This window comes from Chelonoidis abingdonii, chromosome 3, assembly GCF_003597395.2.
Source record: "Chelonoidis abingdonii isolate Lonesome George chromosome 3, CheloAbing_2.0, whole genome shotgun sequence".
Lineage (NCBI taxonomy): Eukaryota > Metazoa > Chordata > Testudines > Testudinidae > Chelonoidis > Chelonoidis abingdonii.
Window position 1 is genome coordinate 139,174,538 of NC_133771.1, and position 14,110 is coordinate 139,188,647.

General features: G+C 38.5%; 1 protein-coding gene across 1 annotated transcript in view; it reads right to left on the bottom strand.

Moving 5' to 3' along the window:
* TARBP1 (tRNA guanosine 2 -O-methyltransferase TARBP1) overlaps window positions 1-14,110 on the bottom strand; it is a 118,210-nt gene that overhangs the window by 21,558 nt on the left and 82,542 nt on the right. Inside the window, 5 exon segments of the mRNA XM_075064163.1 lie at window positions 1,624-1,773; window positions 2,988-3,098; window positions 7,941-8,061; window positions 13,516-13,587; window positions 13,796-13,992. Of these exon segments, the coding sequence (XP_074920264.1) occupies window positions 1,624-1,773; window positions 2,988-3,098; window positions 7,941-8,061; window positions 13,516-13,587; window positions 13,796-13,992 (651 nt within the window).

Genomic DNA, 14,110 nt, shown 5'->3' on the forward strand with positions numbered 1-14,110 from the left:
TGTAATCGGCACATTTTATCAGCAATGATTTTATATGTATTTCTAGAGCACCGATCAAAATGTTGAATAGTGTCAGACATGCAAAAACTCCACTAGAAACACCTCCTTTCAATGATGATTTCCCGATGACCACTACTTTTTGAGCTCTGCCAGTGAGCCAGTTCTTAATCCATTTAACGTGTGCTTATTGTATAATACTAAGTTTTTAATTCAGAATGTCATGCAGTACTAAGTCAAATGCCTTAGAAAACTCTATTATATCCACACAGTTATGCAGCTATCATTGTCAACCAAGTTTGTAATTTCAAAGAGTGAAATCAGGTTTGTTTGACAAGATCTATTTCCTATAGAAACATTGTGACTCACATTAATTACAGACCTATTCTTTAATTCTTTGTCAATGTAATCCTGTATGAACTTTTCCATTATTCTGCAGGTATTGATGTCAAGCTAACCAACTTATAGTTAGCTGGATTATCCCACTTTTCCTTTTTGATAATGGCACATTAGCACTCTTCCAGTTTTCTGGAATTTCTCTGGTACTCCACAATTTATTATGAGTTAACATCAGTAGTTCAGAGATCTCCTCAGTCAGCCCTTACACGATTTTTGGATGCAAAGTTACCTGGGCCTACTAATTTTAAAATGTTTATAGCTACTAGATGTTATCTAACATCCCCTTCAGCGACAAATGGACTAGAAAGTATGTCTTAATCCTCATAGGATACAAGTACATCATCCTACTTCTTTCCAAATATAGAACAGAAATATTTATTGAACACTTCTGCCATATATCTACCATCAAGATTCAAATAAATATTTACTTTATTTGTACATTTTGTTAGTTAACTGGTTTAATGACTTTGGAAGGTTTTCCCTCCTCTCAAGATGGTGAATTTTAAGAACATTTTTTAGCAACATATGAAAATGCAAAATATCTTGAAAGACAAAAGTGAACCATATTCAAAATCTGTCTCCATAATTCATAACTGGGTAACATGATTCGGAGCAAAACACTCATATTAAAAGCTGTAATTTATAAATGGGAATATTAGTTATATGACACAAGCACACTAGAAACCAGATTCTGTGCGGCACTTGACAGATGACAACTTAGATGGGGAAACAAATCTGACTTTTTAACACCTTTGTACTTCCAAGATTTGGGGCTGGTCCAAAGGCTGGCACGGCTCCCACAGTAAGACAGAGGAGTTCCTACAGCTGTTTTAATTTACAGTGCCTTCAATGACTTTTTGTGGAGCCATCCCATGTCCCATCACACCCCTGAAAGCCCCTATGTTGTTGGCTGCCAGGAGGGGTGTTACTAGGCTCTTACACCAATACTAGTTTTCCTGGGGAACCACAGCGAACACGGGGATTTCTGAGCTGGAGGGATCCATGTGGGTTACAGCCCCCTTTCACACCAAAGTATCATATTAGAGGGCCACACAGAATCAGATTCTGTGGGTTTGATCTTGTGTTCTTTAAGCACTCAAAACACCTACTGACTTTAAGGAAAATTATGGATGTACAAGAAATATTGCATTAGATCCCATGCATGCGAGAAGACATCTTACATTTGTTCAAATTAGACACAGAATGAATGTCAAAATTCTTACTTACATAGCAGAAACAATTCCAAAATTTTTCAAGACACTGGGGGTATCTGTGCAGAATCAAGATGATAATCCATTCTATTAAGTATTTTATGGATGCTTGATTGTTACCAAATCCAGCCTGAAATATCTTGTCAAGGGTCCTAGTCAAAAAATTCTGAGCAAAATAAAATTACCACTCCCATTGATTAGTCATCTAAAGTTTCATCAATAAATTTCAAAATCTTGCTAAACTACAAAACTCTAAAACTTTACTGACATTTGTTCCTAAAATCTTGTTTGAAACACTTTAAAACAATCAAAGCAACAATAGATATATTTACTTGCTATAAGCTACACGTTCATCAATGTGGAAAAAGCTCTATTCTGTAGGGAGATACTGAAATATCTGGGGCCAAAAGGAAATATGCTGCAGAACTGCTGCTTTAGTTTCCTCTGCCCTATCTTGCCAAATATGTTAACCTCAACACACAGCAGAAGGTGGCCCTTTATTTTTAAGAGGTAGCAAGGAAGTGTTGTGGTTGGTTTTTTTTTAAAAATTATAACTGTATTAACAAAACACCTATTTTCAAAGCAACTTTTCTATATAACCAATTCATATGAAGTGGGAATAAAGAGAGTATCTTTTGAACGTTTATATTATTAAAAATTATATTGCTGTGCCAGAATTTAAATCATCACTCTAACTGTTCTAAAGAATGAATATAGCACCTATACAATTCTTTCAATGGCTTCTTTCAATTCTTTCCATGCCAGGCACTGTGTTTTTACATGTGTTATGACAGATTATCCAAACAATACAAAATATTCCATTAGGAAGAAAAATAAATGAAATTCAAACAAGCACCAGAGGTTTAGAAAAGTAAATCCTAAACATTCTGAATATTTTAAATAGTAGTATTTTTATTAAATGAAAACTAGAATCAGCAGTCTGTCCATGATATTTAAGGGCACAAATCACTACAGTATCTAGGTGCTGGCTATACAGAATTTAAGGACTAAATCTTGCAAATGGATCCAACCTGTTCACATCCCGGACCTACTGAAGTCCATTTGCAGGATCCAGCATTAAGGCAGCACATACAGATAAGTGTATTAGTCAGCCTTCATGTAAATAAATTAACAATTAAATCTGTTGTAATGTACATAAGTGTTACAACTAATATTTTGTCTCTGTAGAAAATCTAACGTACATGAGAGTTCATGTTGCAGAAATGAAGTTTATATTACATGGGACTTTTGGATGCCAAGTGCAAATATAGATCAAATATTTATGAAATTGCCTACACCATTTAATATATTCAATTTTGCTTAACAAAACAGAAATAGATTCCATTAAAAATAAAAGCAATTATATAATAAAGGTAATACCTGATCAAGTTTTGGAAAAATAACTACCAGTGTTTGCCACAGCCGATTTTTCATTCTGTGTTGTAAAGAGTTCACATAATAGCGTGTTCTAGATTTGGACACCAATTCATCCTAAAAGAAATTCAAAGTACACGTAATAAGTATTTTAAACCTTTAAAATTTAAAAAATGGATTAAACAGTAGGTATAAGTGGTCTCTTCAATAGCTCTTCAAATATTATTCTGAAATGTATTGGTTTTTTAGAATTACATTTTGAAATCCACATACAGAAAGTTACTGAACTTAGAAAGAATACTAAGTAAAATTAGAAGGTCATTCTTATCTTAGCATACAAGCACACAAATCTTATGTGTTGAGATGAGAAAGAATGTGTCCAAAAGACTATCCAAAAACAGCACCTACAGCATACAAGTAATTAACTAAAAATGCAGCATAAACAGAAACATAAATCCCAGTTTTCAAATTAGATTGCCTAAATTAAGGCACTCAAATTGACTTTAGTTGTATAAAATAACTATTAAAGCTCGTACTTGCAGATATGAATATCCAAATGCAGAAATAAATTGCTTAGTTTCCAAATTGAAATTTGGGATTAGCGTTTAGATAATACTATAAACATTGCAATACTTCAGTTCTGGAGTCTGGCTCTGCTCGTAACTGGAGTTCTAGTCAACAACAGATACAAACTGGAGTTCAACAACAGAAACATGTTTGTATGAGAGAAAATACGTCAAATAAATCAAGTATTGACAGCTGCTTAATACAATGCACATTAACTTAACTTTAGATCAGGCAGGTATTTCATTACATAGTCTCCTTTCTACTTATCAAAATATTTGACTGAAAGTATTTCCTTAACGTGTACGTGAGTGTGTGTGTGTGTGTGTGTGTGTGTGTAGTACTCTGGAGGTTCAATTTATATGTTAATAGCATAACATGAACAAATTCAATTTATTTACGGTTTTATTTGTTCGTTTCATCCTATGTATTTAAGAAATAAAGAATGCCTGTATGAAATCTCTAGGCACGCTAGACATTAAACTCATGTCCTTAAACTTATAACAGAATTGTAATATGTGCCCCATAAGGTATGTCCACACAGCAAAGAAAAACCCAAAAGCTGACTCGGGCTTATGGGGCTCAGGCTGCGGGCTGTTTCATTGCTGTGTAGTAGACTTACAGGCTCAGACTTGAGCCTAAGCTCTGGGACTTCCCTCCCTGTAGGGTCATAGAACTCCAGTCCAAGACCGTAAGTTTACACAGCAACGAAAGAGCCCCACAGCCTGAGCCCCATGAGCCCTTCTCTTTTATAGCAAGGAGAATTCAGGTCTCGTGCCTCTGCTTACTGCAACTGTGGCAGTATGTCAAAAGAAGAAAGCTGTCTCTTCAGATAACATAAAAGTTAAACACAGACCAAATAAATATGAGTAAGCCCTCTGCCAAATGGGATTTAAATTCTGGCACAAAGGTCCTTAGAATCTGCAAGTTCTTTTCATTTTCTGCAAAATGTAAAACTCATTGAATTAAATATGAAAATACAGAATACAACCAGGACAGTAGCCTGCATATTAATTTATTCTTATATTAAATTCAATTTATTTTATACTGTGCTCCCATTTGCAGTTTTTAAGTTTCCATGCATTTTTGAATTCACAAGGCATAGTTGCTCTGCAAAAGTTGTCTTTGGGGAAGGTGGTGGCTTTGGGAGCTGGGTGGAGAACCCCCGAAGTTTCTGGCATGAAGGAGGAGGGGGGTTGGTATTGTGAGGTAAATACATTAGCTGGATATTTCTCATAAAAATGATCAGCAGTGAAATGGTTAACATTGACACTTAAGGCTGGGCTTTTCAAGAGAGCTATAGGGAGTTAAATGCTTAACTTCCCATGAATTTTAATGGGAATTCAACACCTAATCCCCTTAGCTCTTTTGAAAATCCCAGCCGAAACTAACATCTTTAGAGTTTATATTTAACCACCACTGAAATGAATAAGGCAATTAATATCTCTCAGAACTAAAGTTTCAACCTATCCCCTGGAAAAGAAGAAAACACTGAATTGGCTACACTTGATTTATGTTTTCTTCACACAAGTCTGCAATAGGATTTTTTTAAATTTAAAATCTGAGGTCAGATTCTTAGCTGACAGAAACTGAAACACCTTCACTGAAGTCTGTGGAGTTATGCAGACTTCCACTAGCTGAGACTGTGGCCAGGTCTACACGAAGCGCAAAAATCGATTTTAGATACGCAATTTCAGCTACGAGAATAGCGTGGCTGAAATCGATTATCTAAAATCGATGTACCCACCCGTCTTCACCGCGCGGGATCGATGTGCGCGGCTCGCCATGTCGATTCCGGAACTCCGTTGGTTTTGGTGGAGTTCCGGAATCGATGTAAGCGCGCTCAGGGATCGATATATCGCGTCTAGATGAGACGCGATATATCGATCCCCGAGCAATCGATTGTAACGCGCCGATACGGCGCGTCGTATAGACGTGGCCTGTGGCTCTTGATTTGTAAAAATACTCACATGCAACTTTGACATCTGGGCCAACTGGAATAAATTGTTAGGGAGGTTGTGGTATCTCCATCATTGGAGATTTTTAACAGGTTAGATAAATATCTGTCATAGATGGTCTAGATAATACTTAGCCCTGTTTTGAGTTCAGGGGACTGGACTAGAAGACCCTTCCAAGTCCCTTACAATCCTATGATTCTATGAACAAATTACTTATCTACTGATTCCATGATGTTTGGCAGGGACATCCAACCCCAGTTCTTTCTTCCAGGCCCAACCTCCCTCTACCCCCCACAATTACTAGAGTAAAAACTATCTTAATATTCAGATTTTAAAATAAATTTGTTTTGTCCATAATCCTGCCCAGATGTCAAAGCACCAAATGTAAAAAGACAACACTGAATTGGCTACACTTGATTTATGTTTTCTTCACACAAGTGCTTAACTATCCTGATGGGATTTTTTTCCCCGCTGTCCAACCAAAACCTCCTTGTTGAAATTTAAGTCCATTGCTTCTTGTGCTATCCTCAGAGGTTAACAAGAAATTTTTTTCTCCCTTCTCTTTGTAACAATTTTTTATGTACTTGAAAACTTTTATTATGTCTCCCCTCAATCTTCTGTTCTCCATACTAAGTAAACCCTATTTTTTCCAATCTGCCCTCATAAGTCATGCCTTCTAGACTTTTAATCATTTTTGTTGCTCTTCTCTGGACTTTCTCCAATTTGTCCACATCTTTCCTGAAATATGGTGCCCAGAACTGGACACAATACTCCAACTGACGCCTTATTAGCGCGGAGTAGAGCTGAAGAATAACTTCTCATGTCTTGTTTACAACACTCCTGCTATCAGTGGTTCTCAAACTTTGGTACTGGTGACTCCTTTCACATAGCAAGCCTATGAATGCGACCCCTCCTTATAAATTAAAAACACTTTTTAATATATTTAACACCATTATAAATGCTGGAGGCGAAGTGGGGTTTGGGGTAGAGACTGGCAGCTCGCAACCCCCCCATGTAATAACCTCGTGACCCCCTGAAGGATCCAACCCCCAGTTTGAGAAAACCTGCGCTATTATATACCAGAGTAATGTTTGCTTTTTTTTGCAACAGTGTTGTTACACTGTTGCCTCATATGTAGCTTGTGGTCCACTGTGACCCCCAGATACCTTTCTGAAGTACTCCTTTCCTAGGCTGTCAATTCTCATTTTGTACGCATGCAACTGATTGTTCCTTCCTAAGTGGAGTATTTTGCATTTGTCCTTATTGAATTCCATCCTATTTACCTCAGACCATTTCTCCAGTTTGTCCAGATCATTTTGAATTTTAATCCTATCCTCCAAAGCACTTGCAACCCCTCCCAGCTTGGTGTCATCCACAAAATTTTCTAACTGTACTGTTTATGCCATTATTGAAATAATTTATGAAGATAGTGAACAGAACTGATCCCTGAGGGACCCCTACTTGATATTCTCTTCTAGCTTGAATTTGAACCACTGATAACTACTCTGTGAAATTCATCTGGAATTATAGTTTACATGACAATTTTACAAAGCTGTAAGATCAAACAAGTGATAGTCCAAAATAACACCCCAAGGACTGCCAAGCTGGCTTTCAGTCACTTTTGCACTGATCTGATCTTGAACCAGCTGTGTGCTAGTCTAGTCACCCAGCAGAACATAGAGTAGTTTAAAGTCTACTCTAAATTACACCAGCTGCCGATAGCCCTAAGGGGATGTTTCAGTAGCCAGGGACTGCTGGAGTGTATGGAAGCCCTGGGTCAAGGCCCTACACCAGAAACAGGAAAGAGATTGCCATAGACGCTTACATGCCTCCGGAGGGGCTCCCTGTGCATGGACAGGTGATCCTCTCATGGCAGCTTTGGAATGCTTTGTGCCAGCACTGGGGGATAGAGTAACTATAGGGTAGCTGAAGATTGGGCTGTCCACCCCTATCATCCAAAAATTTGTTTTTATAAGCCAAACCTCTTAGAAATGCTTACAAATAGCCTAGAGTTTATTGGACATGAAAAATATTAGACAACACAGTAGAAGGCAAGGGAACCCCAGCATTTTCAACATCACCAAGCCAAATACAAATTCTCAAGATGATGATACTTATGTTTTGAAATGTGCAATGAAAAAAACAGCCCAGCACAAATGGAGTTAAAAACCTGAGACTTGCCACTGTTACTTCCTCAGTTCTGGCTGAATAAACTCTAATCTCATCCTCAAGCAATATAGCCAGGAATATTCAAATCACACTGACAGGTCTTATGGTGGTAAAAAGATATTTATTTATTGGATAAGGAAGTCAGAGCTAGAGATGCTTTAAAAAAAAAAAAAAGATTTTGACCATTCTATAATACCCCTTTGAATTTATATTTCAACTAATTAGTATGATATCAACATTATGTATATTAAATAAAAACAAAACTTACTTTATCAAGTAGTTTGATGACAAGGTCTTCCATAAACATCTTGTGCAATGTATTTGATCCATCCAACCAGCACAGAAATTTGATGGCACAAACTCGCACATAATGGTCATCTCTGTTTGTACTGTAAAACATTTTATTAACAGAAAAATGAGAATCAACTAATTCAGATATTAAGCAAGTTGAACCTTACACATTACAAAAAAACCATATATATTTATTATCTAAAATAATAATTTGATAGTCTCATTTTATTAAACAAAAATATGAAGACAGAAAGAAGCTGGATACTTGAGGAGAGTCAGAGGGCACCCCTAAAGGTTAGCATATTTTGCACAAGTACTTGGTATCACGTTAAAAGAATATGCATATTTTAATCACATTATATGGCAAATGAAAATCTAAATTCCAAAATACATTCCAAACAGCAGGTAAATGTCTTCTAGATTTCCATGTTACAAATGAAACACCCATCAAACGTTATAAAAAGATTTCTTTAGTATCACAGCATCCATCTGTCAAGAGGCACCAGGTACTTATATGATGCTGAAGCTATATGTAATGAAATTCTGTGAACTACCCACACACAGAACTACAGTTTACCAACCAACTTCAATGTAAGTAACTAGCAGATATACTGTCATAGTATAATTCCTCGATTTGAACCTTAGAGTTCGAATATGAGGTACTAGCATGAAGTCCTCTAAGCTAAATCTCCAGCTTAGATCTGATAGGCTGCCACCAGGTCAGGGATTTATAGGGCCTGACCCCCCTTTCCTCTCTCTGGTGTCCCCAACCCTTCCCTGGAGGGACCCCCAGATTCCAAATCCCTTGGAGTCTAAAAGCAGGAGAGATAACCCCTTCCCCCCTCCTTCCCAGGCTTGCCTCTTGGTCTAGCCTGCGAGTACCAAGAAACCTGTTTCTCTGCTTCCCAAGAGATAAGCGTTCTTTCCTCGGGACAATTGAGATGCAAAATACCAACAGCTTGGCTTTGCCTTCCCTCTTCCTGTCTTCCCGTGAGGGAGACAGATACCTGATACAGAGGTGATTCTTTTTCTCTTTCCCCGTAGCCTGCTCTTTCCCTGAAAGCAATAGGAAAATAGCCCACAGCCTGGCTTTTCCCTTCCCTTTGCCTCCCTAGGAAAAGAAACTTCCACACGTTTTAAAAGAAAAGTTTATATAAAAAAAGAAAGAAAATATAAAACAATAATCTTGCATTAAGAAACTCAATACAGGCTCTTGCTTATAAGAAAATATGAAGAAACAGTCTGATTTAAAAGATAGCCCAATTAAACCAGTCCAACCAATCAACATACATGTAAATACAACCCAAAGCTCCTCATAGCCGAATTGCTTGGGGGTTCCTTTGTACTCACAGATGTGTAGGAGACACTTGGAGATAAGATGCAGTTAGGAGGAAGCTTGTTAACTCACAGCCGAGAAAACAACAAAAGACACAGCCATCCACATCTATTCGTACAACCCAAAGCTCCTCATAGCCGACTTGCTTTGGGGGTTCCTTTGTACTCACAGACTTTTGGTATAATATTTGAAATAAGAAGGAGTTAGGAGGAAACCTTGTTTACTCACAGCCGAGAAAACAAAAAAGACCCCGAGTATACAAATTCCCGCCCCTGACTTTTAAACAATCCAGTTCTCTGATTGGTCCTCTGGTCAGGTGTTTGGTTCCCCTTTACAGGCAAAAGAAAATTAACCCTTACCTTACCTATCTACTTATGACATATACTCTGAAAGATTTCAATTGTGTGTGTATATAGCTTTTCGTTCATTAAAACATTTATTTTTTTCTTAGAAATAAGCACATTTTGAAAGCCCTATCTGGACTGCAAATTTCATTTTTACCATTTAATTCCCCCCACCCCCACACTGCTCCTTCGCCCACACCACAGTAAAGACAAAAGACATGGTTCTCTATTAATAATGTTTTTTTGCCATATAAGGCTCCACTCCTGCAAAGGTTTATGTATATGCTTACCTTTATGCATGTGAGTAGTTCCACTGACATCAACAGGACTCCTTACATGTAAAGGTAAGAACATAAGCAGGCAGAAAGCCTACAAGGAATGAAAGAATGGATCAGCAAGAAAGGGTACCTCTTGGAGGCCAGAGAGTATAGGGGAAAAGTGAGACCTGCCAGAAGCCAAGCAAAGTTGGATCTTGCAAAAGAAATCAAAATCAATAGTAAAAAGGTTCTTTAGCCATATACATGAGAAGAAAACAAGAGAAGAAGAAGTGAGGCCACTAAGCACTGAGGATGGGGTGCAGATTAAAGATAATGTAGGTATGACCCAACACATAAATAAAATGTTGCCTCAGTTTTTAAGAGTAATGAGGAGCTTGGAGACAGTGGCAGGATAGCTAATGGGAATGAGGATATGGAAGTGAAATTGCCACATCCAAGGTGAAAGCAAACTCAAGCAGTTTAATGGGACAAAATCAAGGGGAGAAGAGCAGCTAATCTCCATCCAAGAATATTAAAGGAACTGTCAAATGAAACTGCAAGCCCACTAGGCAAGAATTTTTACTAAATTTGTAAATTCAGGGTCATATCCTATGATTGGAGAATTTCAAATATAGTGCCTATAATTTAAAAAGGGAGGGAAAGCAATACAAGAAACTTTGGGTCCATTAGTTTGACCTCAATTTTATGCATGATCTTGGAACAATTTTTGAAGGAGAAAGTAGTTAAGGACATAGAAGTAAAATGGTAATGGGAATAAAATACAATAGATTGTGCCAGATCCCAACGAAATCTCTTTCTTTGAGAAGATAAACAATTTTCTAGACAAAGGAAATGCAGAAGATCTAATCTACCTGGATTTCAGTAAAGCATTTGATACAGTTCCATGTGGATAATTATTAGTAAACTGGAGAAGATGGGGATTAATACGAGAATCAAAAGATGGATAAGGAACTGGTTAAAGGGGAGACCACAACGTGTCATGCTGAAAGGTGAACTGTCACGCTAGAAGGAGTTTACTAGTGGAGCAGGAATCAGTCTTGGGCCAATCTTATTTTTCATTAATGACCTTGGCACAAAAAGGGGGACTGTGCTAATAAAATGTGCAGATGACACAAAGTTGGAATGTATTGCCAATACAAAGGAGGACCAGAATATCATACAGGAAGATTTGGACAACCCTGAAAACTGGAGTAATGGAAATGGGATGAAATTTAATAGTGCAGAGTTCAAGGACATACACTTGGGGACTAACAACAAAAAATTTTGCTGTAGGCTGTGGACATATAAGTTGGAAGTGACAGAAGACGAAAAAGACTTTGGTGTTTTGGTAGATCACAGGATGACTATGAGACACCAATGTGATGCGGCTGTAAAAACACTAATGCATTCCTAGGATGCATCAGGCGAGGTATTTCCAGCAGAGATAAGGAAGTGTTATTACCAGTATACAAGGCACTGGTGAGACCTCATCTGGAATACTGTGTGCAATTCTCATTCTCCATGTTTAAGAAAGATGAATTCAAACTGAAATAGGTGCAGTGAAGAGCTACGAGGATGATCAAAGGAATGGATAACTTGCCTTAGGAGAGGAGAGTTAAAGAGCTTGGCTTGTTCAGTCTAACCAAACGAAGGCTGAGGGGAGATATGATCACTCTTGATAAATACTTCAAAGGCATGTTAATGATAGGTTACGTGACTACCCTATCACTTCAGGAAATTAATTATGCCTGCAGAGTTGGGTAATAAATAGGCCCTACCAAATTCACAGCCATGAAAAACGTGTCATGGACTGTGAAATCTGATCTCTGCTCCACCCACCCCACCCCAGTGAAATCTGGTCTTTTGTGTGCTTTTACCCTATACTACATAGATTTCACGGGGGAGACCAATATTTCTCAAATTGGGGGTCCTGACTCAAAAGGGAGTTGTAGGGGGGTAGCAAGGTTATTTTAAGGGGGTTGCAGTATTGCTACCCTTACTTCTAATCTGCACTGCTTTCAGAACTGGGTGGCCACAGAGCAGCAGCTGCTGGCCAGGTGCCCAGCTCTGAAGGCAGCACCCCACCAGCAGCAGCACAGAAGTAAAGGTGGCACTCCCATACCATGCCACCATTACTTCTGCACTGCTGCCCTCAGAGCTGAGCGGCCAGACAGTGGCAGTTGCTGACTGAGGGCCCAACTCTGAAGGCAGCAGCACAGAAGTAAGTGTGGCAATACCACACTATGACATTCTTACTTATGCGCTGCTGCTGGCAGTGACTCTGCCTTCTGAGCTGGGCTCTTGGCCAGCAGCTGCCGCTCTCCAGCTGCACAGCTCTGAAGGCAGCACTGCCACAAGCAGCTGTGCAGAAGGGTAGCAGTACTGCAACCCTCCCTACAATAACCTTGCAACCCCCACCCCACAACTCTTTTTGGGGTCAGGACCACTACAATTACAACACTGTGACATTTCAGATTTAAATAGCTGAAATCATGAAACTTACAACTTTTTAAATCCTATGACAGTGAAATTGACCAAAATGGACTATGAATTTGATAGGGCCTAGTAATAAATGTTCCATTTACAAAACAATGTTTGCTTACATATGCATTAGATGAAAGGGTAACCTGAGACTTTTGGAGTGAGTGATCTCAACTCCAGGTTTTCATTACATTATGGACATCTGAGTACCAGGCTGTCATACCAAACACTCTGTAAACTGAGACCCTCTTGGGTGAGAATGCTGAAGCAATAAGCCCCTCGAAGTGTTAAGCAAGGGCTGGCGATTATCAATTAAGCTTTTAAGCAGCTATTGAAACTAGCTAGAAATGCTATTTGGGGGCAGAGGTGCTAGGGAGGACACATTTCCTTGGGTCTGGGTGGAAGTGTGTCTCAAGCTGCACAAATGATTAATATTCTGGTGGCAATAGTTTTTCATTCAAATTCCCAGTTACAGCAATGACAGGAGACAGAGCTTGCTGATGAATTGTGCCTATTAGACCAAACTGAAGAGTGGTCTAAAACCAAAGGTGAACAGAGATCGAGACATACTAGTAATAATTAGGTTAGACATCAAAAAAATTAATCACTATTTATCTCGGTTTTAATTACATGTTAAACAGTGCAACTAAACTCCTGTTAAACTCCTTTTACTGAGCCAGGTGGGCTCCCTTCAGCTGAGTGAGACCTTGTTTGCAGAGCAGGGTGGATTTTACCTTAGGGACTCCACATGTGGCAGGAGAAGCGAGGCTGGTGCAAGGAGACTGAGCTCAACACGCCTCTGTTCTCTACAGGAACCCGGGAGGTGGGAGAGGGAGAGGTCGGTTCCCCATCCCCAGAGCGAGGGACCAGGTCGGGGGCATTGGGGCATGGCATGCACGTGGAGGTTTGTCATCTAGTCCAGTCCCCTGCACTGATGGCAGGATTAAGTATTATCTAGACAATTCCTGAATATGAACGTATATTAAAACATGTATGATTTACCAGTATTTAGGATAGAGTTTACGAACATGTACATAAGAACTTGGCTTTGAAGAACATACAAATAATATAATTCCAACCCGCAGCAACAATGAAGGATGCAGTTACCATACATGTTAAATATTAACAACATACCTTTCTGTAACAACATTTGCTGCACATTCATCTCCAAGATTTTCTACAAAGGCATGGATATCCTGAATGAGTCTTCTCAAATGAAAAGTTATTTGAAAGAGGAAGAGAGAAAACACAATTAAGTGAATAAAATATGAAAATCAGATTCTAAACAGTTCACTACTTCTACATTAATTGATAATCTCAAAAAACGAAACCGCGAAGCTAAAGAGCACAACATTCTAACAAATATAATCACACATTCATAATGAAAATCTAATTAAATGCAGGTATTTTATACCTTTGATCTCGCCTAAATACCATTCCAAAGACACAGGCCTCCGTGATAAGTTCACTGTAATTTCCAGCATTTGAGAAGGGATTCTCTAAAGCACCTGTGTCATCAGTAGGAAATAACCATGACTGACAGCAATAACTAATCACTGTATTAAAGACTCCAGTTCTTGCAGTGGACATTTCAACTAGCTTGACTATGATCTGAGGAGGAAAAAAAAAAAAGAGATCAAAATCCTAACTCCCAACAAAATACCTAGATTATTTAAGTCTTATTGTAGCTGTATTGGTCCCAGAATATGAGAAAGACAAGGCAGAGGTG